At 37.1% G+C, this 26,510-nt stretch overlaps 3 protein-coding genes and 1 non-coding gene across 5 annotated transcripts; all 4 read right to left on the reverse strand.

Annotated features, from left to right (window-relative positions):
- Positions 1-1,108: 1,108 nt before the first annotated feature.
- On the reverse strand, positions 1,109-4,496 carry LOC122145611 (transcription factor Sox-19b-like). The gene is made up of 2 exons (XM_042759906.1): positions 3,546-4,496; positions 1,109-2,904 (listed from the first exon to the last, which is right to left on the reverse strand). The coding sequence occupies exons 1-2, from the start codon at positions 4,175-4,177 to the stop codon at positions 2,667-2,669; spliced, it is 870 nt and encodes a 289-aa protein (XP_042615840.1). The 5' UTR covers positions 4,178-4,496; the 3' UTR covers positions 1,109-2,666.
- A 7,938-nt stretch (positions 4,497-12,434) lies between these two features.
- LOC109057983 (eukaryotic initiation factor 4A-I) lies at positions 12,435-18,764 on the reverse strand. 2 transcript variants are annotated; one of them, XM_042759908.1, is made up of 11 exons: positions 18,656-18,764; positions 17,191-17,239; positions 16,585-16,717; positions 16,153-16,292; positions 15,589-15,757; positions 15,316-15,425; positions 14,792-14,935; positions 14,348-14,485; positions 14,176-14,265; positions 13,793-13,872; positions 12,435-13,706 (listed from the first exon to the last, which is right to left on the reverse strand). In XM_042759908.1, the coding sequence occupies exons 1-11, from the start codon at positions 18,676-18,678 to the stop codon at positions 13,562-13,564; spliced, it is 1,221 nt and encodes a 406-aa protein (XP_042615842.1). In that variant the 5' UTR covers positions 18,679-18,764; the 3' UTR covers positions 12,435-13,561. The 2 variants fall into 2 exon arrangements, with proteins under 2 accessions (XP_042615842.1, XP_042615843.1); XM_042759909.1 differs by lacking the exon at positions 18,656-18,764 and adding an exon at positions 17,498-17,667.
- On the reverse strand, positions 14,554-14,689 carry LOC122145854. Its single transcript, XR_006160589.1, has one exon. It is a non-coding gene; the product is annotated as a small nucleolar RNA SNORD10 (small nucleolar RNA).
- An 806-nt stretch (positions 18,765-19,570) lies between the features above and the next one.
- Positions 19,571-25,401, reverse strand: LOC109058001. The gene is made up of 11 exons (XM_042759907.1): positions 25,194-25,401; positions 23,833-24,555; positions 23,260-23,412; positions 21,969-22,080; positions 21,714-21,861; positions 21,576-21,623; positions 21,225-21,302; positions 20,641-20,778; positions 20,394-20,477; positions 20,223-20,273; positions 19,571-20,030 (listed from the first exon to the last, which is right to left on the reverse strand). The coding sequence occupies exons 2-11, from the start codon at positions 24,515-24,517 to the stop codon at positions 19,920-19,922; spliced, it is 1,608 nt and encodes a 535-aa protein (XP_042615841.1). The 5' UTR covers positions 24,518-24,555; positions 25,194-25,401; the 3' UTR covers positions 19,571-19,919.
- Positions 25,402-26,510: the final 1,109 nt, after the last annotated feature.

Raw genomic sequence — 26,510 nt, forward strand, 5'->3', positions numbered from 1 at the left:
ACAAGCAGCGAGACGAGACGCGCAGCTCTTTAACAAAAAACTGAGTGGGCTTAATATTCTTCCTTTAAACATTTTTATCAAAAGATAATGATTTACTTAATCTAACTCGGAAACAGTCCTGAACTGTTATCAGGGTAAATGTAAAGTAACAGCCTCCGCGCTCTTCACAGCCCCCTCCCTTCGCCCTCCGATTAGCCGCAGCGAGCTCTTACATTTTCATGAGAATGACATTAGGAGGTGAGGGGGTTAAACCCGAGGAGAAAACGGGGAGAAACGACGGCAACGCTAATTTTCCGCACAGCGGGAAGCGAGAAAAGAGAACAAAGTGGTCCAAGGGAGCCTCTCCGGATTCAGCGGCTTACTACGTACACCTGCGAGCTCAAAAGCAACGGACAATGTGCCTCCGAAACGGCCAATTACGACCGAGACGACAACCAGTTCTCAATCTGGAGAGAGAGGGTTATGCTGAGGTGGTCGGTAGATGATCTCGCCCTTAACTCGCTCATTTCTGGCTGTTTGCTCTATATTTAACCCTAGTCTCAAACTTTTTTACGACACAAACGTATAATTAAAAAAAGTTTTTTTAAATTAGCTTTTTCCCTCCTTATACGGTAGGCTACATTTAGGACTCAGCATTTTTCCTTGTTAAAATCATAACAGCCTAGTTTAGATGTTTTAACAAAAATAATAAATACATTCTTGACATTTAAAAAAAATACAGGGTCACATGAGATCAATAATAAACACGAGAGATACTGTAGGCTACTATTTAAGGATTTTGGCCCCATAATGCATTTTACATTTGTTTATAAATTGTGAAAAATAAATAACAGCGGTAATATAAATTTTACATGGAGCAGCACCTCTTTGAAGTCACCATGTTGATATCACAAACACTCATTTTAATCTTTAGTTAATACCAGACACTCTCTCACATTAAACTGACCATGACTGGCTGCAAATAGTAGGTTAGTTCCTTTGTCCATCAGTGCGATTGATAAAACCATTGTCATGATAATGAAGGTCCAAAATGAAAGAATACTAGTTGCATGCGACTTGGAAATTACATAAACATTCATAAAGATTCACTTCAAAATAATTACAACTTGAGACTAGATGTTGTGTTGTCATTTTTATTCTGTAAGAATGGCCCTAATAAGAGCCACAAAAAAATAAACCTGTACAAAAGGTATTTACAACCAACATTAAAACCATTTAAAAAAAAAGAAAAATTAAACAGCAAGCTGCAAACTTACTTCAATGGCAATGTAAACTTTTCATTGTGCTTAAATCATTTAATTAACCAAAACATTAGTAACTAACTGACCAAACTTTCTGGCAACAATAAGCCAGACTGACAAACTTAAATTTTGACTGCCACAAAATGCCACCTGCACAGTTTGAGTTCAAAACAAACTTCAAGACTGACATAACTTTGCATTTTGTTGACAAAGGACCAAGGTCACTGTGGGGGGGTTTAAAAAAAAAAAAAAAAAAAAAAAAAGTGTAGCCAAAAGAAATATTCAGTCAGGTTGACTGAACTCACTGGTCAACCATACTGTAATGGCAGAAGCAAACTTAATGTGCTGTGGTAGAATGAAAATGACCAGGTGATTAGTCGATAGCCTCCTAGTCTAACGAAGTGCATTGACTGACAGCGAAGATCAGTGCAATTGAGTTTGACCCATAAGAGGGAAAAGCTGGAATGCTAGGCCAGACAAACTAAACATTTAGCAGTCTGTAAATATGGCAAAAATTCGCCATTTACAGGAGTGCAAAAAAAACAACAAAAAATAAAAATAAAAAAAACAAACAAAAAAAAACACTACAAACAAAAAAAGTTTGTTCACAAACTTATGTGCACACTGGTATGGTACATTTGAATTTACAGCTATTATTAAAAATAGGAAAAAGCAGATTGTGACTGAATTACTTTTTTCTCCTCTCCATTACAAATTGGGTAACAGTTCCAAAGATTTCTAATTATATGAAGGAAAGTTAAAACGGATCTATACTGTTATGTCCTGCTATTTATTTCAAGAAAGCCCTGAGATTTTCCAAAACACTTTACTATATCAATACCCAAATTTAAAGAGACACTTAAAGGTTACATCACTCAGTTATTCCATGTGCTAAGCCAGTTTGGGCATACAAAACTAAATTTTTCCTCTCCTCAAGGTCACATATACCATCACTGGCCATTGCGATCATTATTAGCTGACCTGTTTTTTGGAGTTCCCAATATGCGGTTTCACCCCGTTTTGTACCACAATTGGACTTGTGTTAATGATTGCCCACTGCTGCATGAACAACGCATGTTCTAAACATTGCACGGAGCACAAAAGAATACTTATAAAAAAAAAAATCTATTCGTGGAACAAACAGGATGGCTGTGCAAGAATATCTGGAATAGAGAAAACAGCAGACTTGACCTTAATGTGATGAGAAGTTACGCCTGGTCATAGTGTAACAGTTGCAAAGACAGAAAACAAGGGACTGAAACAGCAAAATTAGCTATACAGGTTCAACAGACAACTTCAGATCATTCACAGCAAGGAGGTAGTAAACAATCAGAAGTGTTCAGTAATCCATACAGTCTATTTGTGGCACTATACGGTCCCAATAAGGGTCCAACTAATAGGAGTTCAGGGAGCATTCCCTAAACTTCAGATATGAGTGAGGGGAACAGTTCCACCAAGATAGTGCTGTTGGACACCAGGGTAGGTTCTCTGGTTTGAGCTATCGCTGGTATCACCACTTGGAATATACATGCTAATCATGTCCCTCAGGTCCCCTTGGAAAGCCCCACGGTGGTGGCCAGTAGGCGAATGGGATAGTGGTTCTGATTTAACCATAGACATCACTGGACTGGGCTGCTGAGGGCTGCCACCATATGACATTTGGCTGTGGACAGAAAAAAAAAAAAAAAAAAAAAAAAAGAGAGTTAGGATTATTAGGAGATCAGACAGACAAGAGCAGCATGGAGAATCTGTATCTTTCCACACATAAAACGCCTCTGCATTTGCACCCAGTAATGCTGACAAGCAAATAGCAGGTCTATACAGGTTAAGCCAGCTTTGTTGTGGTGGATCCGAGAGAAAATTTAGACAAATAATGAATAAATGTAAGGATGATTAAAGTAAATACACAGGCAAATTATTAATAAATGTGCGTTGATAACGAGATTATAGACTGAATAGTTTTGAGGATCAAATTAAGTGGCAAGCTGAGCACATTCAGCACAAAAACCATTAGTCTGAGAAATGCAATCTTCAAAACTTTCTTTAACTAAATAAAAGTACTTTTACAGAGGCTACTACAATTTGTATGAAATCGTATCTAATTAAACTATTTAAAGAGAACGATATGAAATTGTTCACAAACGTTCGATTCTTCAACTCCTCTTCATAAATTTTCGCAGAATGAAAACCGAACCGGCAAACATGAATTTCTGTGGGCGTTCGCCCCACACCATTAGTTTTCCAGATTGTCAAGCCATCCTAAACCTAAAAAATAAGTAAATAACAAACTTTGATAAAAGAAACCTGTAAGAGCTGGCGCCGTTCATGTACGTCTGTGCCGGGGGGTACTGGAGAGCTGATAGGTCGTACCGGTGCAGCTGTTGCGGGTATCCGAGTGCTTCACCCTGCATTCCCATATAAGCGCCGGTGTGACCCCAGCCATAGCCGTCCATTCTCGGGCTCCCACCTTGTCCCTGTGCCACGGCTGATGCCAGCAGGCTCCCGGCTGCGAGAGGATATTTACCGACGGGATTGTCCTTCCTGAGGAGAGCTTTGGTCTTGCGCCGAGGTTTGTATTTGTAGTCGGGGTATTCCTTCATGTGTACGGCCCGCAACCGTTTGGCCTCATCGATGAACGGCCGCTTCTCGGTGTCCGTTAAAAGCTTCCACTCCGCCCCGAGGCGTTTGCTTATCTCCGAGTTATGCATTTTGGGGTTCTCCTGTGCCATCTTTCTCCGCTGACCCCGGGACCACACCATAAACGCATTCATGGGGCGCTTCACTTTGTCCATGGGGTCCCCGCCGGGTGGACAAGAGGTTTTTGATCCGTGGTGCGCGTTTCCAGCCCCGCTGACCTGAGGAGACATCCCTGGACTGTTGTGGTGGGGATGAGGTTGACCCGCGGTCTTCAGTTCATATTCCATCATGCTGTACATCGTGCCACTACACACTTTGAGTTTCAAGCGCTCAATGTGTAAGGCAGCCAATTAAAAGTGTCCAAGCGAACCTAATCAGGTCAAACAAATCCGGCGCAGGTGAAGTCTCTTTACAGCCGGGATTGTCTGGCCAAATGAAACGCCAAAAAGCAGCAGTGGGAACAGAACTCCAGGATGAATCAAAACATTAAGAACAAGTTTATCAAACAAAATAAAGTAAAAAGGGCTCGAAAAGCTCCTCAATCACAGCTGTTTGTCTAACTTCTGTTGAACTCTATCCACAAGCCACTTGTTGAGCCGCAATAGTTTGCAGTCCACGTTGAACCAATTGTATAATTGTATTCCATGTCTGACCAATCAGCGCTCAACGCAACCATTTGCTCATTTGCATATCAATTGTAGGGGCGTGGTGTTTTTATGTAGCAGAACACTTGTTGCAAAAAGGAAGAGCGAAATCGAGGCAAGTTTGTTGTTCAAAGAGCACTAATTATCTGTTACTATTAATTATTACATACTGTAGTAGATAATGGAGTATTTTCAATACACTCATTTTTTTATAAAAATGAACGAACTTTAAAAAAGATGCACACATAAATGTTGTGTTATTTTGGACCCGCTTTCACTTTACACCTTTACACTTTCTGTGTCTTCTATTGTTAGTTCTTAACCCTGACACCCTGGGGTCATGGGAAAAAGACTGGCCTGAGAAATTTTCTGTGAAAAACTAGCAGTGCATAACAAAAGTTATTATTTTAAAGTGTGTTATTTTAAGTTATTATTAATACTATTATTCATAATACACTATTATAAAATTAAACAATAGTGTATTGTTTTATTGTTGTATTAATTAGTTTTTATTCCACTGTGTAAACTGTTAAAAAAAATTGTTTAAAAATCTTGTGAGATCTATATATTTTCTCTGTAAAAATTTGATATATATTTATTATATTATTTTTTTTGCACACAATAGGCCTATATAATTAGATCCTTGTTTTCAAGTCCTCATACAGCATTGTGCCATTACTCCCTTTTAATGAAAATTTATGGCATGTGACTTTCTATAGGTGTGGGATTTTCTGTGTTCGTAATTGCTTGAGAAAAGGTGTGGGTGCAAAGCTTTATGTTGTTTCTTTCTCTTTTTTTTTTTTGTAGACACAGGTGTGAGTGCTTGTGAGTTTGCAGGTGCTTTGTGAACCATGTGAGGCCTCTGTTCGTGACTGACAGTTACGCCTTTATGCCAGTCAAACCACAAATTGTGGGGCTTTATTCTTATAACCATATCCAAAAAACAGAAAATCTCTTATGGAGAGTGCCCAACTCGTTCAGCCATCCTCTTGCTTTCTCCCATTTGGTTTGTGACAGCACAAAGACAGCTCAGAGAATTTCTCCAAAATGTTAAGGCTGGCCCCTACAAATAAACACGGGTCATTTAAAGCCCTCCTGTTTGCATACACATGTGCTTCACATGCCTCTCTATGACTATGGCTTTTTTTTTTAAATCAGTGTTTTCATGGGTTTGAATATGTATGTCCAAAACAAGTTACAACACAGTTGTTTTTCCAAAGCGCACACAAAAGATAACCACCCATTCAGCTGGGCTCTAAGCTGCTCAAACACAGCTACCTGAATCAACCTGTAAGGAAGAATCAACATGAGTTCTCTGACTGAACTAAATAAATATTGCGTCTAGACTGTTTTTGCTTATTTGTTCTTCCTTTGTTTGTGTGTGTGTGTGTGTGTTTGCACACCCCGCCATTTAGTTATAGTTATTGAAATATAAATTATAATTTCCTTTTTTGAATTACCAATTAATTTGTTCTATTTAATACATGAGTTATATTTAATAAATTCTATATTAATTATACATGTTACAATGTTAACATCATTTTTTTTAATGATTTCTGAAATATAAATCATAAATAATACTGATCATCTGAATATTTCAAGAAAGTTTATTAGAAAGTTTCATTAGAATAAAAAAAGTAATTGTATTAGAAACAGAAGAATCCTGATTAAATATTTGAACACTTCCTTGATTTGACAAAAAACTTTAGACACTTTGTTATGCATTTTTAAAAGGACACTGAATTTCTAGGACTTAGCCAGTTGTTGTTCTTATTATTGTTATTATTATTTTGTAAATAGTAAAGTAAATTTAATCATCATCACTGGCTCCAACAAAATTTGTGAATTAATGTAAAATCCTTTATAATTGCAAAAAAATGAAAGTAATATATATATATATATATATATATATATATATATATATATATATATATATATATATATATATATATATATATATATAAAGAAAGAAAGAAAGAAAAGGGAAAGAAAGAAAGAAAGAAAGAAAGAAAGAAAGAAAGAAAGAAAGAAAGAAAGAGAAACTTGATAAGGCTTTAAACGTTTTTGTTTGATGTTTTTAACAATGTTTGGACTCAAGCATTTAGAATATCCTTTTTAAGTTAGGATATATTATAGTGTATTAATACCTTTTTTGAGTTTTTGTTTTAATCTGTGAACAATGAAACTTTCAATGCTATGTCATTCATTGGGGCAAATATGACATTTTGATATGAATTAGGAAACCCAATCGAGGTAAAAGAAAAAAAAATTAAGTGGCCTAAAAATGAAGAGACTGAATTCACAATAAATTACAATGGCCTGAAGAAAGGAGGACGGATGAGGAAAAGCTTGAGGAGAAAGGAGAATAGCAAAGATAAAGAAGAAAAGAGAGAATGAGAGGGGAAGAGGGCAACTTGGAGAGAGTGCAGTTTGTCCCTGAGTCCTCCCTGACAGACCGAGTGAATGGGGCCTCTATTCTCTCCCTTCTTATGTAAATGGAGGCTTCAGTCTCTTAGCCATCCGTCACTGCACAGAAAGACCCTGGCAGGCCCTTTACGAGCCTCCTGCTCGCATAATCCCTGAGCCCACAATCATGCACCCAGCAGGGGGAGTGGGGGGAAGTGGCAGGGGGGTTACCATGCAGACAGTGAAAGTGTTCGGCGGGCCACCTACACTGAGCGCACATAATCAAAACATTTCTCATAAGGTGTATAGCCCTCGGTGAGATGGAGGGGAGAGGTTGTTATGCCTCCGACGGAGGGCTGTGATAGGAGGAAGAATGTCAGAAAAGTAGACTGTGGGTATAAAAGGGCAGGAAAGAGAGGGGATTGGTACAATGAATTGAATGAAGGGGACGTGGGACAGGGGTACATGATGCGGGAATTAACATAGTGTTTGCATGATGGACAGGTGAATGAGGGCCCATGCATTATGCCAGGGGATGTTGGTGGCGTGATCGCTGAAGTGATCAAAAGTTGAAGCCATGGAATTGTAATGACACAGGCCTTCTGAGAGTTCGGATAACTATTGGCTCACATACGTGTGAACAGAACATTTCCTTATACATCCTCATGTGCTGGAATGACAAGGCCAATCTGATTATTATGCATCCTGAGTTTGTGGCACAGCTGAAAGCTCTTTTCTCTCCTGTGGATACAGATGTTGTACGGATCTGCCATCCTGTGGACGCACTCAGAACTTCCCAATAAAAAATGCTGTAGAACGATCTCTTGGCTCTTGGTTCATGAGGTGCATTTCTCAGGAGTTCTTCACAGTAAAATGGTTGTCGAACAAGAAGCAATAGTTTAGTTTTGCCCAAATGAGAATATAGTTACCCATACGGAAAGGTAATATATTCACATATATGTGAAACACTGTTAAATATATTGAAATATATTTTTAAAATATATTTTAAAAATGCATAGAACATAAAGCCCATGTTGCGTGTTTAATAATGTCTTTGTGAAATTATATTTATGCCTCATATGATTTATTTTTAATAACTGCGTTTTTGCAATGCAGCTTAATTAAGCTATTATATATATATAGTCTCTCTCTCTCTCTCTCTCTCTCTCTCTATAGCCTATATATAAACTGATTCTGCTAAAATGCATAAATGTAAACAATATTTCGATATATTCTCATTGAATTTACAGTTTGTTGTAGGCCTACTATCCATTTAAACAATACGTGATACATTTTCAGGACATTTTATCTGACTTTTATGTACTACTTATGTAAACGCTGGTAACTGATGTGTTTTAATGGCCGCGCGTTGAGTGTTCCAAATGCATTTAAACTGGCGCGGAGTGAGTTACCATATAAACAGGTCGTCAACTCAGCTGATAAGTAACTTTAGCGAAACTCCGTCTCTCAGTGTTGTATTCACTGCTTTCAAGTAAGTTTAGTCACTAAAATCACATAAATAATACATACAACTCTTCCTGACACTTTCTTACATGTAACTGGCACTTTTCTGTTCAATATTTACTTTACACAAATGGTTTATTGTCTTCGGGAAAAGACCTTTAGCATCACAACCGTTAACTTGTAACGTTACGTGCTAACTGTCGGTGCGTTCCAAACGGGATATAGCGCCCTCCGAAGGGCACTTCGGAGTGAAAACAATCATGGCCGCCATACTGAAGGGTCGTTCCAAACCGAAGTGCTCAAAACTCGCCACTTCAAAGGGCACTTCGGAATGAAGGATTTCGAAGGGTACAACTGATGGACACTTGGGGCTCCCATGATCCTTTGTGCAGATTCTGTGCATGGTGCACGAACACACATACTTCTTTACATTTCAAATTATATACATAATTGTCTATATTATATATTGCGTTTTTGCTTTTTTTTTTACATTGTCTATTTTTTATATTTTTATATCATTTTTTATTATTATTATTATTTGTGTCCTGTCTTGTCACTGTCATTCTATTGCACTGTGGAGCTTCTGTCACTAAAACAAATTCCTTGTATGTGTAAAGGCAGCTATAGCGATAAAGATCATTCTGATTCTGATGATGACGGCGCCTCCGTGTGGGCACGTGATGATGACGCAGAAGGGCACTTCAAGAAACAGTTGTTTGGTCCCCTACACCCTTCAACCCTTTGAAGAGATCACTCTGGAGGGTACACCCTTTGAAGGGATTAGGGTTATAGGTATGAGCCCTTCCGAATGGAGCGCAGGGTCTATAAGAGGTAGGCTAACTATAGATTTGAGCTCTTATTAATGAAAGTTTGGGCTTTTAATCACATCTTATTTCTAGATGAGTGGTTTTGATTGCTTTTTAAATGTTTTGCTGGTAATTTGTCAATAGTTAAATGGAAGTAAGCTCATAAATTTAACCTAAAAGTCTGACGTTGAAGGTGAATTTTTTTTATTCGTCAATTTGCCAATCTAATATTAAATGTAACTATAGACTTCTAATGTTTGGTATTGTAAAGTTATTAAGTTCCCAATGTTTAATTTTATAATTTCCTGTTATTTAATTAGCACGTGAAGCGGTCTGGGTTACAGTCTGAGGTAAAATTATATAGATCCAACTTCTAAACTTTAAATGAAGTGAAGTGTTTGTTCAAGTAGACTTTGTTGCTTGTGGAAACCTCAGGCGAGTCTGAAAGGTACTTAAAACATAAAGTTTTATTTACACTCTTGGAGACTTGAAGACAAAATTTCAAGCTATGTGAATGTAGGAGCCTCACGTTACATTTATAACAATCATTGTTAATGTTTGAATTGTAATTCAGGGCAGTTTGTGAAGACGTTCATGGTTGCCAACGTCGTAATTCCGTTCTGCGGCTGTAAGTTTGTGGGAGAAAAAGATCAAGAGATGTTGTGACAACACGTACAGAAGTCAGTTCCAGATCCACCCTCCACACAAGACCTCTCTCTCACAAGGATTGCTGTCTACTAGCATATTATGTGTTCTCTTCAGACTTAGGTGCATGCAGATATTACTCAGGGACATGAACACTTGAATATTGCAAGAATAGGGAAAGTAAGAATTACATAAGATTTAATAATTTAACGCTAATTGCTAAAACATTAAAAATATATATATTTTTGTTTTTACGTTGTTGTTGTTTTTTTCAAAGCACCTAAAAGCCAATTCACACCACCATACTTCAACAGAGTGAACACACTGACCAAACAAAACAAAATAAGCATTTTTTTTTATAGTATTTGTAGCAATGTGAACTGACCATAATGCTGTATGTTAGGTGGGAGATTCATTAAACTTGGTTTGCTATAATATATTCATAAGTACACCAGTGTGAAGCACAATTCCCTGCACATTTGCTGTATATCCATAAAGTGATATCTTTGTCATAGTATTCTTTCAGTGGTTAACTAACTGATAAAGACAGTCTCTGGCTGCCATCTACTGGCATAACAAAGTAACCTGCAATAAAAAAAGACCAGGCATGATTTTGCTATTTTTTATTTTTTTTTAATGGTGAATTGCCAAAAAAAAAAAAAAAAACAGTTTGCATATGATTTTCAATTAATTATTTGAAGTGGGTTGGTCAAGGGCATGATTAACTGATGTATTATTGTCGGAGCATGTGATTAGTTGATGAATTGTGTGCATGGTTAATGATGGCTCTTAAATATTTAAATGCAATGTGTTGAATGCCTACTATGACTTGCATATTTGTGCATAATGTTTTAACCCTTGATGCTTACAAAAGGATAATCTTTTATTTATGTGCCAGAAACATCATGAGCATTGGTTATTTTTGTTGGTTCATGCTGAACTGGTGTTGATTAATGTACTCTTTATATTAATAAGTCAATTCAATTAATATTGTCACTGTTTTTAAGTTGCATTGTCTGGAGATTTTTTTTTTAAATTTCAGTGTCCAATTTCTGTTTGATTTATTATGAAGGGGCAAATTGTAATCTATATAAAATGAAAACATTTACATATATGTAGATTTAATTTATTTTATTTACATATACAGTTTGAGTAAACAGGAATATATGCTGTGAAAACATGTTTATTTACTGAATATTTAAATGTTTTAAAATATATTTACTTTTATAGAAATCTAATATATTTACATATACATGTTAACAAATATTAGAAATTAATATATGGACATATATTGCAAATTAATATATTTGTATAGTCTAATATCCAAATGCTTATATTGACATATAAAGGAAATAAATATATGTAAACATTTCTGATAAAAAAATATTTACATGTTTAATGTATGTGAAAATTATTAAAAAGCAGCCAAAATCAAATATTTAAATATATTTTTAAAATATATTTACTTATATTGTATAAGACATATTTTCTTCTTTTTCAATTTAAGATATTTAAATATATGAAAATGTATTTATTCTTAATATATTTCAATCTATGTGACTTCTGTATGGGTACAACGAATAACATAACATTTAACTTATTGATCGAAGTGCAAATGCTTCTGTTAATGTAACAAACATCGTAACATAAGAAGGTCATTCTGTCACTAGTTGTGGTCAGTTGGCACTGTTTTGCAAGTATCAACCAAGTATCTAACAAACTAGGCTACATATCTTTGAAACTACACACAATATAAAAATGAATCACGACACAGGTAGTTTACCTGTTTGAATGTAATTACATTATCATATTTTGAAATATATTCATACAAAATCCTTAGCCATCACTACAAATCTTTGTTAAAATTACATTTGAGTAGAAAAATGTATAACGATTGTTTAAATATGGCTGGCTGAGGAACAAGCAAGATATAATTAGTTAATAAAATTTGTTGATATAAAAAAAAAAAAAAGTATATTATTTAAAAAAACATTATTAGTATCATGACATAAATCAGACGGTTTTATGACTAACAAATATGCATCAAAAGTTTAAATGAAACCGACGCAATTTATATGGATATTTGTGCATGCAAATTTAAATATTCATTTTAAAGGTATAGCTGACCCCAAAATGAAGATTTGCTGTACATCTTCTCATCCCGTTTCTTCAAAACAGCATTTCACTTCACAATGCATTAATTGTGGATTACTTTTTGTGATGTTTTTAAATCAACGGTTTGGACTCAATTCTGACAGCAGAGGATCCTCCGGTGACCAAATTACTTAAATTTAATTCCCATCGTCCTTAATGTAGTCAACATGACTGATTCAGCTGATACTGAACATTTATCATGTCTGCCATCTAACCCTACAACTGCTCAAACAGTTTAAATGCTGAAAGACAGTGATTGAAATGTTGATAAAGCAATAAAAATAGCAAGTTAGTCGACATCGAGCTTCAAAAAGGAACTGAGTAAAACGAGTTCAACCAGGACAGGAACCATGAACATACACTGAGTTCTCACATATTTGTATCAGATGAAACCATAGACTTACTGTAACTTAAACAATTGACTAGTAAGAGTCAGCTTAGCATGTTAAAAATGGGAAATACCTTTATTTCAGACCATTAAAATAAATACTATGCAGAGTCCAATGTAGAAAACATTTAATACATGGCTTCCATCTCAAAAAAGGTTAATCATCACATTTGTAATAAATTTGTTTAAAAAAATAGCACTGACCAATGTAAACCCCACATCCAAACCTACCCAACAAAAGACAGGCATTTTTTGAACAATACAAAGACAATGATCTCTATATACTCTACTACTGCAGTTTGGTCCTTTACATATTTAGACCCATCCAACACAGTTTGGTGAGGTAGGTTGTAGGAGCAACACTCCCCGATAGGACTTTGATGCAGAGAAATCTGAGGCAATACAAAGGTAGGGTGTCAACCAGCCATACCAAATTCATTTCCAATGCCTTCAGCCACCCATCCTGCCACAGTAAAGCCTATTTACAAAACTCAAAAAGCTACAACCACACACACAGGTCAAAACATGAGATGTAACAGAAAAATCGGACCAAAAAAAAAGAAAAAAAAAAAAGACTTTACCACATTTTGCAACTTTACAATCTGGTTTGTTCTCACAATCCAGCTTCCTTTTGGACTGAAGCATCTGGCAGTAACAGATGCTTCTGTAAAAGGAAAATGGCAGTGACCAAGATTTGGAACAAAAGTCCAAGTTCCCCATATAAAACAGGAATAATTCTGTATTTTACATCATTTGCCCTGTGTTACCAAAAAAAAAAAAAAAAAAAAAAAAATTCCAATGTTAAACAGTCACATCTCAAAATTGGTTAAACCAACACTCAAGAAAAGCAGGACATGTCTTGAATCCATTATGCCAGTCAGTGCATTAAAATTAACACCATACATGCAAAAAAGCCTTGAAACGCCGCCTCTTGATCAGTAGATGGCACTACTCAAAAAGGTCTAGATTAAATGAGCCTTAGGAATATGGAGTATTCATTCTGAATAATTGAGTGATGTGACCGACATACTGGATTTATGAAAAAAGCGCACCCTCAGAATTAACAGTACTTGATTTGTGAGGGAGTTGCGTGAAAATGGATGTGGGTTGGATTGAGACTAAAGAGGGAATGGAGGAAAAAAATATATATTTTTTGGGAAAGCATGAGGCAGGTTCTTAGATCAAATCAGCAACGTTCATGGGCATTTCCTCCACTGTAGTATTGTAGAAGGTCTCAATGTCTCGGAGTGTGCGCTTGTCATCTTCAGTGACCATGTTGATAGCAACACCCTTTCTGCCAAAACGGCCACCACGTCCAATTCTACACACACAAAAAAAAGCACTTATTACACAACAGCCAGAATTGCTCAAATCAGACAAAGAGCAGAAAGAGCTCTGTTGACTTACCGGTGGATATAGTTCTCCCTGTTGGTTGGAAGGTCATAGTTGATTACCAGGGAAACCTGCTGCACATCAATGCCTCTTGCTTAAAGCATTAAAAAAAAAAATAATAATAATAAAGAGACACTTTAGTACAGATTTAAGATCAAAAACAATCACCTAGCACCCTAAAGATATTTAAAAGCACAGATTCTGCAAGTGTTTAAAAGAAATGTGAATGTCAACTCCTTTATAGTCGTGTTAAGGGACTTGGCGGCCCAGGCACTGTGGAGAGCAGTTAGAATATTCTCCCAAAGAACTTAATACCCATCACAGCACAGAATGCTGTTGGGAGAGGGATCCTTGGTGTGACATCTCAGAACTGTGGGTGAAAGTGAAAGGTTGCTTACCAGCAGGTCAGTAGTGATGAGGACTCGGCTGGAGCCAGAGCGGAACTCTTTCATGATGATGTCCCTCTCCTTCTGCTCCATGTCACCGTGCTATGAAGACAGAATACAAGTTCATAAAACATGTAAAGATACATAATTTAACAAAATGTCACAATATGTTAACGTCACTCACCAGTGCAGAAACAGTGAAGTCCCTCGCATGCATTTTCTCAGTCAGCCAGTCCACCTTTCTACGAGTGTTGATGAAAATGACAGCCTGAGTAATGGTCAGGGTTTCGTAAAGATCACACAATGTGTCCAACTTCCACTCCAAAGATAGAGAGAAACAACTTAGCGCCCTCCCAAAAAAATTCTTCAGCTCAGCCACTAGATGGTGCTGTTTTCAGACTAAAGTCAAGATCATGTTCCCAGAGTCCGACAGGCTCAAATGCACAGATAAGCAAAACGCTTATCAGACACTGAGCACTGCAGGGAGTCTGGGATCAGTTGACACGCATGGGGATCATCACAAAACAGCATTTCATCTTCAGTAACAAATGATTGTTACTTTGGACAAATGATAAACAAAGCTTTGAGATGCAAATATTCCTTCCTCAACCCTTAATTCTCCACTCACCTCTTTCTCAACATTGATGTAGAACTGCCGGATACCCTCAAGGGTCAGCTCTTCCTTCTTAACTAGGATACGAATAGGATCTCTCATGAACTTTGTGGTCACCTCCAGCACCTCCTGAGGCATGGTGGCAGACAAAAGAATCACCTGGAAATGGTAAAAACGTGCATAAGTTACAGCTTACAAAATGAGTCAACGCTAACTACTACCTGAAGAAACATGAAAAGGTAAGTTTACAGTCACCGTGATTATCTTATTGCAGTAGATTTGACCAAGACAGACAATTTACTGCTATGCCAGCTTTCATCTCTCTTGAAGTTAAAATATACAGCAATTAAAAACTTATTTAGGATATAAGATGTCAGCTGCTTAATAGTCATGAAGAGGGACCCATGAGCCCAATCATAGTGGAGAGCAGTTACATTACTCTACCAAAGTTCATGATTCCCATCACAGCACAGAAAGCTGGTAGGTGAGGGACTTTGGTGTAGGTACCAAGAAAATCAAACCAAAAAGGATTAGCTCACCTGAGTATCTGTACCCAACTTCTGAAAGATCTCGTAGATTTGGTCCTTGAAACCACGGCTTAACATTTCATCTGCCTCATCCAGTGCAAACATCTTTATATATTTGGGAGCTGAAAAATGAAGAAAAGAACTAAGTTGTAATTTCAAGCCATTGCCTTGCAGAATATTAAATCTTCAAGTAATAACTCAAGAGAACCGGTAGCTGAGAAAATGCTAGTACAAGTCTCAATTAATACAGTAATACTGAAACAAGCAATTGTCATCTGCACTTACAAAGATATCTGCGGTTAAGCATGTCAAACACACGGCCAGGGGTTCCAACCACTATGTGGGGCACATCAGCCTGAAGCTTCTGAACGTCATTACGGACATTGGTGCCACCAATACAGGCATGGCAGGATGCCCCCATGTAGTCTCCAAGAGCCAGCACCACCTTCTGAATCTGAGGAAGACAAAGACATTTTATTAATGACTAAAATAGATCTGCTCTGTTTAACTTTATCTGGATCTGAAAAACCACCTGTGCTCATGAGTCACTGCAAAATGACTAGACAATCATCTGATGAGAGATTTAAATATCTGTGCCCATACCATGAAACAGTCTTTTTCTCACTGTGTTGAGCTGACTGGGATGAATATGGCATTCATTTGCTCTGCCCCTAACAGATATAGGACTTTGTGTCACTAACAGACACAGCCTTGCCCATTTAATAGGGGACATGCCTATAAAACTGAAGTGTTCACCACAATTTGTATTCTGTGTCTCCAAAACCTCCAACAAAAAGGCAGAATCAGTACAAAGTGCTACAACAAACCTGAATGAGTAATGGTGCTCACCTGTTGGGCAAGCTCTCTGGTAGGAGCCAGCACCATAGCTTGTGTAGCCTTCAGGTCCACATCAACATGCTGCAGGATGGAGATCGCAAAGGTGGCGGTCTTTCCGGTGCCAGACTGAGCCTGTGCAATGACATCATAACCTACACACAAAAAAGGGCAGAAAATTAATCACACGGAGTTTCACTCTGGCTGTTACAATTTACAGTACCAAGGCAGCTTATGCCCATACCATGAAACAGTCTATGCCTCACTGTACTGAGTTGACTGGGATGAATATGGGCTTTATTTAATTTGCCCTTATCAGATATAGGTCAGAATGTCACTGACAGACACTGCCCTGCCCAGTTGATAAGGGCGTGAATAAACTGAACTTACGATTCCTTAAGTGACTAAAACACAGACAGACCATTCAGGAAATCAGGTTTTACATACCCTTGATACAAGGGAGAATTGCCCTCTGCTGAATGGCAGAAGGTTTCTCAAAACCATAAGCATAGATTCCTCTGAGAAGAGCCTCTCGCAGGTTCATATCATCAAAACTATCAACAATCTCCTTCCAGTTGCTCTGTAAAAAAAAAAAAAAAAAAAAGATTCAGAAAAACACACATTAAAAAGAGTGAGAGAGGGAACTGTGTCATTCCTATGCACTTAATTCCTATCATGGGGGCTCTGACAAGTATCTTTGCCCATACCATGAAACAGTCTTTTTCTCACTGTGTTGAGCTGACTGGGATGAATATGGCCTTCATTTGCTCTGCCCCTAACAGATATAGGACTTTGTCACTAACAGACAAAGCCTTGCCCATTCAATAGGGGACATGCTTATCAAACTGAAGTGTTCGGCATATCTTTTTGGAAAGGTTTCTTACAGTTTGTTACACTTTCCTCTATGGAAAAGCACCAACCTGTACAGAGTGCTACAACAAACCTGAATCAGTAATGGTTCTCACCTGTTATCAATATAATTAAAGAGGAGGTAAAAAAAAAAAAAAGAAATTGCTTATACTTTACATGAAATGGCTCTTATGAGACACCAACCTCAATGACTCCATCTGGCTCCATCCCCTCAGGGCCATTGTCTCTGGGTCTGAAACAAGACGTTGTAATTAGTATAGCTTTTATGTAAAACTAATTTCACATTCACAGTTGTGAGCTCTTAAAAAAAAAAAAACCCCAAAGATCACATTTTCACAATATCTTTAAACTTTTTCTAGATTGAGTGGATTCTAACCAATATTTGCTAGACCCCGTCCCGTGTTATAGTGCAGGGAATTACCTACACATCCCATACATGTACATCTATTGTTAAATGTGTAAAAGACCTCACGCAAAAACTAAAACTTACTTAAACACGTGACTTTGCTCTATGGAACACAAAAGGAGAATGACAGCCTCAGTCACCGTTTACTTTCATTAGATCATTTTCCATAAAATGAAAGTGAACAGTGACTTATCATTCTGTCTAACGTTTTCTTTTGGGTCCACAGGGAAAACGTCACACCGGTTTGGATGACGATTTTGATTGTAATCATCTGCAATACCCATAAAACAGCGTTAGTTTTAATTTAAACACAGACATCGTAACCTCGTCATGAAAAGCGGCAGCCATTTTCGCTCAGCGCCATTAACAACGTGGCTCCGCTAATTCACAGCGATACGTCGGTAACAATCATCCAACACTAGAATGTAGGATTTTATAAAGAGCTAACGTTATATAAAATTAGCTTGTGCGTCACCACAGTATTATACCAATACATGACGACATTTATTTCTAGAGATACAATATACTAGTAAACTTTTTCAACGACGACATTGCTTCCCTTTTTCTGAAAAAAATGAATAAAATAAATTTATCTATCAATTTATATAAATTGTAATTATAAAAGAGGCCTATCTCAGGATAGGCCTTGGGCCTACACTGCCAGACCAATCTATTGTCTCGCCCAGGAAAGGCCATGTGACCTACGTATTTTCTCCTTTTTAGGCCTACATCTGCAAACGATCGCAGATTTATTATTACATGGCACCAGACACGGAGTTCTCACGTAAACTATATTACAACATCTCTTTAAAATGTAGGTAATCGGCTTATAATGAGGAGAAGGGAGCGACCATGTGCCGCATGGACGCTCCAGTCACACGAGGAACTGAACGAGCGCGTGAGACACGTTGCGTCACAAGAACCGGCATTCTAACGGAACGTCGAATAAACGTTACAAAACCCATTTTAAAAGACTTTCCAACCAACATCACGGATATACCGTAAAATAAAGTAACTGATACTTACACTACCCGGTGAAAAAACACTTTCCTAACACATTTAAACTAGGCGGGAACCAGAAAGATCGAACGTGCCAAACCGGCTGATAATGTTAGCTTTTGAACCGCTGATGAAAACCAAATACTCTATATTTTCAAACAAATCATGTGCAATCAATGATACTGGCTAAACATTTACACAAACGGGGGGAAAATAAAAAAATCTTCGAACACGTTCTCTTACCTATCTTCATGTTCAGACGACATTATTACAAAGAACTGCAGAGTGGCGGAAACGCGCAAATACTTAAACCGTGACGACCGCTAAAGCTCATTGATTGGACAGCGTCCCGTTCAGTCAGCTCATACACCCGCCCACCGTGACTTCCCATTGGTCCAGAAACGATCGGTCCCGCCTGTTTGAAGACGTCACGAAAAACCCTAGCTGGAAGTTAAACCACAATTTTGCCTTTTTGGTTTTCCAGAATTACTTTTTAAAATGACCTATATTTTAATGAGTAACATAACTAAATTAATAACAATTAATTTACAAAGTACTAACCACTTTTTTCAGCCCTAAAATTTAAGGTTATTATCCATATTTAAAACAATGTGAAAGTGACTTTTTTTTGTTTTCTTACGTGAAAGTGACTAAAGTAACAATATATGAGCTATGATGACGTATTTGTTAATCGGACTTTAATAGACTGTAAAGGTACTTTCATTATGTTAATATGTGTCTTTATTTTGCTTTTGAACTGTTACTAACTGTACTTGAATTAAACAAGTACATAATAATAAAAAACACCTCCTGTTACTGTCAAATACTAATATGCTCACTTTCAGAAAATACAGAGGTAACACTTCCCTTATTACCCAAGAGCTGTTTTCCTGTACATAAATGTTGCAAGTGAGTCATTTCTGATTCACAGCTTGTGTTACTAGTGGGTCATTTAATAGTCCATACAAATATGCTTTGAGGAAAAATCAGCTTACTGGTATTATTTCCGGTTTGAACAAGGGCGAAAACCGCATAACCTGAGAATACGTCAGTCTGACTTGTTGATTCCCGGCCATTTTAAAATATCATGTCATCATTAATTGCAATGTGACTGACAGAATAATAATTGAAATGTTTCGATGAATAAACAGATCCTTATTTTCAGAAGATGATTTATTAAAAACAAAAATGCAGACATGATTTGTCACTTGCATCAGAGCACAAATACCCTCATGCCAACATTTCGGATCAGCAACATCTTTATGGACAGAACAAAAGCAAAATCTAAAACAGAGTGTTTCTTTTAGGCAGTATGTCATAAGGGCAAGACAGGCGGTCAACCGTAAATCACCTCAGATCTCTCAGGCAAGATGTTGGGCTCCAGAATGAAACCAAAAAAAAAAAAAAAAAAGTAGGCGAGGATGAAATATCCTCAGTGTGAAGTCTCTCAGGCCTTTTGGACAAATGTATCTTTTTCTCCACTCACTGTGCAGTCTTTACACAAATATCACAGTAAGAGCTTGCAATAACACAGTTCTTTGTACATAAGTCTCCTCAGCTTGGGCATGTCCTGTTGACTGAAGCTGAAGGGGTGACCCAATGCGAGACACTTGCAAAACTAAAGAAGAGGTGGAGAAAATAAAAGGTCAATCTTTTGACATACATTCTGACAAATGTTTTGTGGTTTTTAAAAGAGCTTAATGGATTTTCCTCTGGATAAACTGCTATAAATGTACAGTGCTGTGTCAGTTAATCTGATTCTTATCAACCAGCCATAAAACGTCAGTATGAAGTTGGTGTATACACAAACCTGCAGGACAAACGCACCACAGTCACTGTCATTATTCTGTCTGCCAACATTCTGTAACATAAAAAAAGCGAGGTTCTAATAATTGTCATTCAAACAACTGAACAGCTTTAACATTACAAAAAAAGTCAGGTAGCAATTTATGGCAACCGTCACTGCAGTGACTGGACTCACCATTTTAAAAAAACCTTTCCACCCTGTGAGAAAGTCTCTCTTCTCTTTTATCATGGCTTCTGCCTGAAGGTATTTAAAAATATGCTGTAGAGAGAAAAAAAGTCACTTAGCTGACAAATTACAAACATAAAAACAAAGAATTTAATTTTTATTATAATGTTTTAGACATTACACACAACTTTAAAGAAATTTCATAGCTTTTGAAGAAGTTGTCTGTATATAAAACAATATTTTTTAGGGCTTTTACTTTGGGGCAGCGGCGATTAAGGGTTCGCTGAGAATCGAAGTACGTGATGGAGCGCTGTTTAATGTCAACCGAGACCAGTGACCAGTGCACTTCTAAATGAATGGGAATCAACAACAGATCCTTCTGGAAGATGTCCACCTAAAACATGTTTGTACTTGTGTTAAATAAAAGCATATCAAGAAAAGTTCTGCTGATTTGCTTTAAGGATTATTACTAAAGAATGCACCCAAATAAATTAATCATTAGACAGTACATGCTATGCACAAGAAGATCATACACTGAAAAGTGTGGGGCAAAAATATATATATTTTTTAAAGAAATTACCAGTAATGCAGCAAGGATGCATTAAAGGTATCAAAAGTGACAGTAAAAACATTTATAATGCATAGCAAATAAATGCTGTTCTTATCAATTTGCTATTCATCAAAGAATAAAAAAATAAATAAAAAATTACAATTTCCTCAAAAATATTAAGCAGCTTTGCTATCATAGGAATACACACATTTTTAAATATATATTAAATATCGCCTTTTAAACAGTAATGTACAACAAATCAATTAATAAGAGGTTTACAGCTTTCTTACATTCTTTGTCCACCGTTTCACTCCATCATAACCTTTGGTCCTCAACTTGTCATAAAAGAAACTGTTAAAGAAGTGCACTTAAATGAAGGAGATGCCATTAGATATAACAGAAAGCTCTGAACACAACTGAATACAAATTAACTTTCCCCAACAATCAACAACAACTATAAAACTGACTTATGAACTCACAATAATCTGTGTCTAAAAATGTTCACTTTATTATATACATTGATTACTGAACAGTCCAGAATCCATTTGTATTTCACAACCTTTGTTATTAAGGTTGAACTAGGATCAGGTTAACTAATATGACAGAATAGGAGAAATGGGATATAACTAAAAAATAATCACCTTTTCAGGCACTGAATCCATCACAAGGTCTCCATACATGTTCATGACTTAAGAAATCAGATGTGTGCATAAGAACAATGTGTGCATTCAGCTGGACAGATGAAAAATAGTGCTGTGCATTTATAACTCAAAACTGACCTGGTCATTGAGCCAATTCTGTCCATAGAGGGTGCTGAGATCATCCATTGTGAGAACATGACGCTTGTAATTCACCCGGAACCCTTTCACCATGGCAGTCCCTGATGATCTCTGATACGACTGAATTAAATGTTGCACCATGACTTTCCTGTGGGCACATGGTAAAGAAAAAAAAATCTTTAGTTTCTTCCAAAGATGCATGTGGTATAAACAGCTGAACGAAAGAGTGTATTTGAGCTTGTGCATGTGTGAGACCTGTGAGGCTGAGAGAAGTCCTCACTGAAAATGCCCTGCAATTCCTCAACAATATCATCTGAATGTATAGGAATCAGACTTCCATACTTTTGAAGGTACTCGTCAAGAAGACCTGAGAAATAAATAAATGCATGCATGCATGAGGAACCACAGAGTTCAGAACATGTTTTCCATTTAAACACCAAATTATGTGAAAAAAAATATTTGTCTTCTTAAACAGGCGGTCTGGATGATTCGGATATAAAATAAAACTAAATTTTCTTAACGCCAATTTTATGTCAGTAGCTTGAGTACAACATCAACTTTAAACTGCGATCTTGGCATAAAGTCCTATATTATCCAAATATTATCACTGGCCATACTTCCATATCATAACCAAAATAGATAATAAGAGTTTAGATGTACAGTACTGTGCAAAAGTCTTAGGCCATTAGTATTTTCACCAACAAAAAAAACATGGTTTTAAGCCAGTTATTTCTATATGTTGCTTTAGTGTGTCAGTAGGAAATAACGGTTAACATTTCCAAACATTCATTTTGCCATTAATTGTAATAATCCAGTGAGATTTTTGTTTGCACAAGGAGTCTGACAACAACCAGTGCTCCACAGAGATCTGATCTCATCATCATCCAGTCTGGGATTACATGAAGAAACAGGAAAAAAGGGAGACAGACTAAATCCAGAGGAACTGTGGCAATGTCTCAAAGATGCTACAAGAAACCCACTTACAAAGCTACAGTACTGTGAAAAGTTTTAGGCACTTGTGTAAAAATGCTGTAAAGTGAGGGTGCTTTCAAAAATAATTTCATAAATAGATTTTATTTATCAATTAACTAAATCAAATCAACATTTGGTGCAACCACACTTTGCATTTAAAACAGCTTTTGTCCTTGGTGCACTTGTGCAGTTTTTCAGGTAGATTTACAGGAAGGTTTCTTGTAGCATCTTGGAGACGTTGCCACAGTTCTTCTGGATTTAGTCTGTCTCAGTTTGTTCTGTTTCTTCATGTAATCTCAGACAGACTGGATGATAAAGAGATCAGGTCTCTGTGTGGAGCACTGGTTGTTGTCAGACTCCTTGTGTATACAAATATTTCACTGTATTATCACAATTAATGGCAAAAGGAATGTTCAGAAAAGTAAACTGTTATTTCCTACTGACACACTAAACCAAAATACAGAAATAACTGGCTAAAAACATTTTTTTTGTTGGTGAAAATACTAATGGCCTAAGACCTTTGCACAGTACTGTATGTTTCCTCAGCTTTTAGAGAACAAGAGCAAGTTTCTACCTTGGACATAAGACCTGTGCTCCTCTGTAAGGGTCATCTCCATCCTTTGAGCGGTGGGCTTCAGGGGCACGGAAAGATATTCCCGACCACCACTGACTGTTGAATTTGACTGAGAATCCCCATGATAACCATTGAAACCAGACAAATTGGTTTCTGTGGAGAGAGAATGAACATATTGCAGTTTTGACTACAATTCCATTTACTCTTAATCAGTGGTTTTCAACTGTGTGTGAGGGACCCCCTTTGAAAATAATTAATTTCTATTATGTTACATTATTACCTTTATATTTCTACTCACTATAGTACTGCACTGATGCATTTAAAATATAATTTATATTATTTTAATCAATCAATCATTCATTTATTTTAATAATTTATTTCATTTATGTAGTTTAATAGATACATTTTATACACACACACACACACACATATACATATATATATATATATATATATATATATATATATATATATATATATATATATATAAAACAACTTTTACCCTTTGCACTCCCTTGCAGCCCCCAGATTAAAAACATCTGCTCTAAATAATGAGAAAAGTTAAAGTCTCACCTGTTTCTCTTCCACTTGTCTCCAAACCTGTTTGTGATGAGCCCATGGTGTCCCATCCCTGCTCATCCCGTCTCTTGCTGGCACAAAAGCTATACTGGCGGCACCTCCTTGCCCGTCGATACCCTAAGGTGCTGACCCACTGGGCCCGCTGTCTCCACGTTTTCCAATTCTGCACAAGCCGGTTGTGTAACCTTGCACTAGACCGTAGTCTTCGCCATCGCTTCAGCCTTTGCTGTCTAAGTCCATGAAGCCGAATCCGGAAGGGATTCTCAGCAAAGTCTCTGGCCTCCCTTTCATGCAAGGGCACCTGCTGCCGACAATTATTAGCGAGCATGGCTTGCGGTTGTGATTCAAAAGGCATTTGCCATTCTTCCACTTCATCTTTCTCCTCCCATGGAGCACATTCTGAATTTATGTCTTCCTCATCTTGTTCTTCTTCCATATCTTTGTCATCTTCATCAAAACCAGCTTCTTCATCAACCTCTAACGGTTCTATGTACTCTCCAGTCCAGACATGTTCCTTGTGACCTAGTTTGAGGTGAATGGGGCTTGTAGCATTAGGAGGGGAGTTTGGATCCATTAGACCTCCTCCCATGCCCCCAACACTGCTGGCTTCCTGGCTCACGATCAAGGAGAGTTCACCTTGCCAGCGGTTCTGGGCCAGGCTTCCACCGCTGTCTCTCATAGTCCACTGGCAACCTGCTACCTGCGCCAGCTCGTCGCCTGCAAGGGTGAGAATTAGGGTAATTTCAGTGCCTTGAATTTCGTTTAAGGTGCAGGCAGGTCATTTGCACAATACAGATGTGTTACTTATAAGACCAGTCATCAGTCAGTTATATGGTGACTGGCAAAGTGAAGCAGCTGTTAGCTACCATACATTTATCTACTTTTGACATTTTACATACAATAGCATATTTTAAATGCTGTTCTCATTTACTCTAATTTAAACTCATCGAATACTGGAGCAGAACCATTTACACAGAAAGCAGCTATTAGCGTTATTAGACCGTATGCATTCTCAAAGTAATTAAATTGTCTGTGCTCGTTTAACCAAACACGAGTCATGAAATTTGCAAATATATTCAAGTTCAATATATTCAGAAATATATCCACGAGCAACTGTAAAATCAACGACTAAAAAATTTACGGAGAAGATGTCTCATGCAGCTTCATATCCTTTCAAAAGCCATTTCATTTCTTGAAACAACTCGCGTTTAGTAGTGCGTTTTGCAATGACGGTAGACGTTATAATTCACGGTTCCTTTGGTATTTGTCGCTTGTTGGCATGTGCAAATCTGCTAACTAGCTTTCGAGCTAACAGCTGCCTACAGTCTATTCAGTTGCGCTCACATATCACTCACCTTTTAAGTGCAGTTTTACACCAGGGTAAGATAATATCACACACAGCAGCTTCGCCTTTATTTTCCACGCATTTGGGGCAAATAAACCGAATTACGCATAACGAGGATTTCCACCTCAATCAATGAATATAGTCGCGTTGTTTGCACGAAAGCATAAACATCAACGCTGCGCGAAACTGATGACATCATTGGCCTCCTGTAATGGCGTTGCAGATGCTGACTGTGATGTGTGTTGTTCACGCGCTATCGGAAATGTCCTATTTCCCTCTTATCTGAAGTCGTGATTACGAGCTTGTGCTTTATTAATGTCGGAAAGAATAAAATGTAGCATGCCTTTGGTTGACTATCATAAACACTCACTGCGCTATACATGCAGTTTGCTGACAATTCTGGAATTTCGGTCAAATACATGCTTATTTCACTGCTTATAAAACATCCATATCCAGCCTATAAATACACTACTTCAACCACAAGAGAACGGGATGTAGCTGTTGTGAGAGCAGCATTGACAGCAGTAATAGCTGTTCCCTCCACACTTCAAAAACTCTAGTATCAAAATTATTTCCGAATTTGTCAATAGTAAATACGATTTGAGATGCGTTCACGTCAAATTTCCAATTAGAAAACACGTAATGTTATTTACGATCATTCCGATAGCACGTGAAAGTAGCATTAGTTAATGATATAAGTCGGCTCCCGGTCGTTTTCCAGGACGGTTCTCAACGTTTTTATTTATTTATTTATTTATTATTATTATTATTATTATTATTATTATTATTATTATTATTATTATTTATAACTTTCTTAATACAAGAGAAAATAATGATAGGATTTTTTGCAACTGACATTTTGCTTTGTGCAGGGAATGATTCTAGCTCGCGTTCACAATGTGACAATATTTCTGGGTTAATAGATATAACGACACAACTGTGTTTGATGCTTCTGTTGTGCACACTGTAACTCAGTTTTATCTGTTATATGGCACACCATGTTACATTGTGAGAATGATTTGTTTATAATAGTTGTAGCATTTAGGCCATTTGGACACACAAATTTTCATTAGATTTAACAAATCAGTTATTCATTAGATTAACAAATAGTCTCAGACCTCAACCAATAAACATACTGGGTGCCAGGATGTCTGTGAAAGAACCATGGCAACCAGGACAGCCATATCAGATAAACGATTTTATGACCTAAAAGTAGGCTATGTAGATAGAATCTTCCTCCTACTCAATTCTCTTTAAAACAGACACGTACTGCTATAGGAAACGACTTCTTTCATTCTTTCATAGACGTATTTTTCTATGACCTTTC

This window comes from Cyprinus carpio, chromosome A7 (assembly GCF_018340385.1).
Source record: "Cyprinus carpio isolate SPL01 chromosome A7, ASM1834038v1, whole genome shotgun sequence".
NCBI lineage: Eukaryota > Metazoa > Chordata > Actinopteri > Cypriniformes > Cyprinidae > Cyprinus > Cyprinus carpio.

Coding starts and splice junctions, on each gene's coding strand:
- LOC122145611 (XM_042759906.1), bottom strand. CDS start 4,177: ATGTACAGCATGATGGAATATGAACTGAAGACCGCGGGTCAACCTCAT. Junction 2,905..3,545: donor AACGGCGCCAGCTCTTACAG/GTTTCTTTTATC, acceptor TTCTGTCCACAG/CCAAATGTCATATGGTGGCA.
- LOC109057983 (XM_042759908.1), bottom strand. CDS start 18,678: ATGTCGTCTGAACATGAAGATAG. Junction 17,240..18,655: donor TCGTCTGAACATGAAGATAG/GTAAGAGAACGT, acceptor GTCTTGTTTCAG/ACCCAGAGACAATGGCCCTG. Junction 14,486..14,791: donor ACATCAATGTTGAGAAAGAG/GTGAGTGGAGAA, acceptor TCTCTATCTTTG/GAGTGGAAGTTGGACACATT.
- LOC109058001 (XM_042759907.1), bottom strand. CDS start 24,517: ATGAGAGACAGCGGTGGAAGCCTGGCCCAGAACCGCTGGCAAGGTGAA. Junction 21,862..21,968: donor GACTTCTCTCAGCCTCACAG/GTCTCACACATG, acceptor ATGTGCCCACAG/GAAAGTCATGGTGCAACATT. Junction 21,303..21,575: donor TGGATTCAGTGCCTGAAAAG/GTGATTATTTTT, acceptor TCCTTCATTTAA/GTGCACTTCTTTAACAGTTT.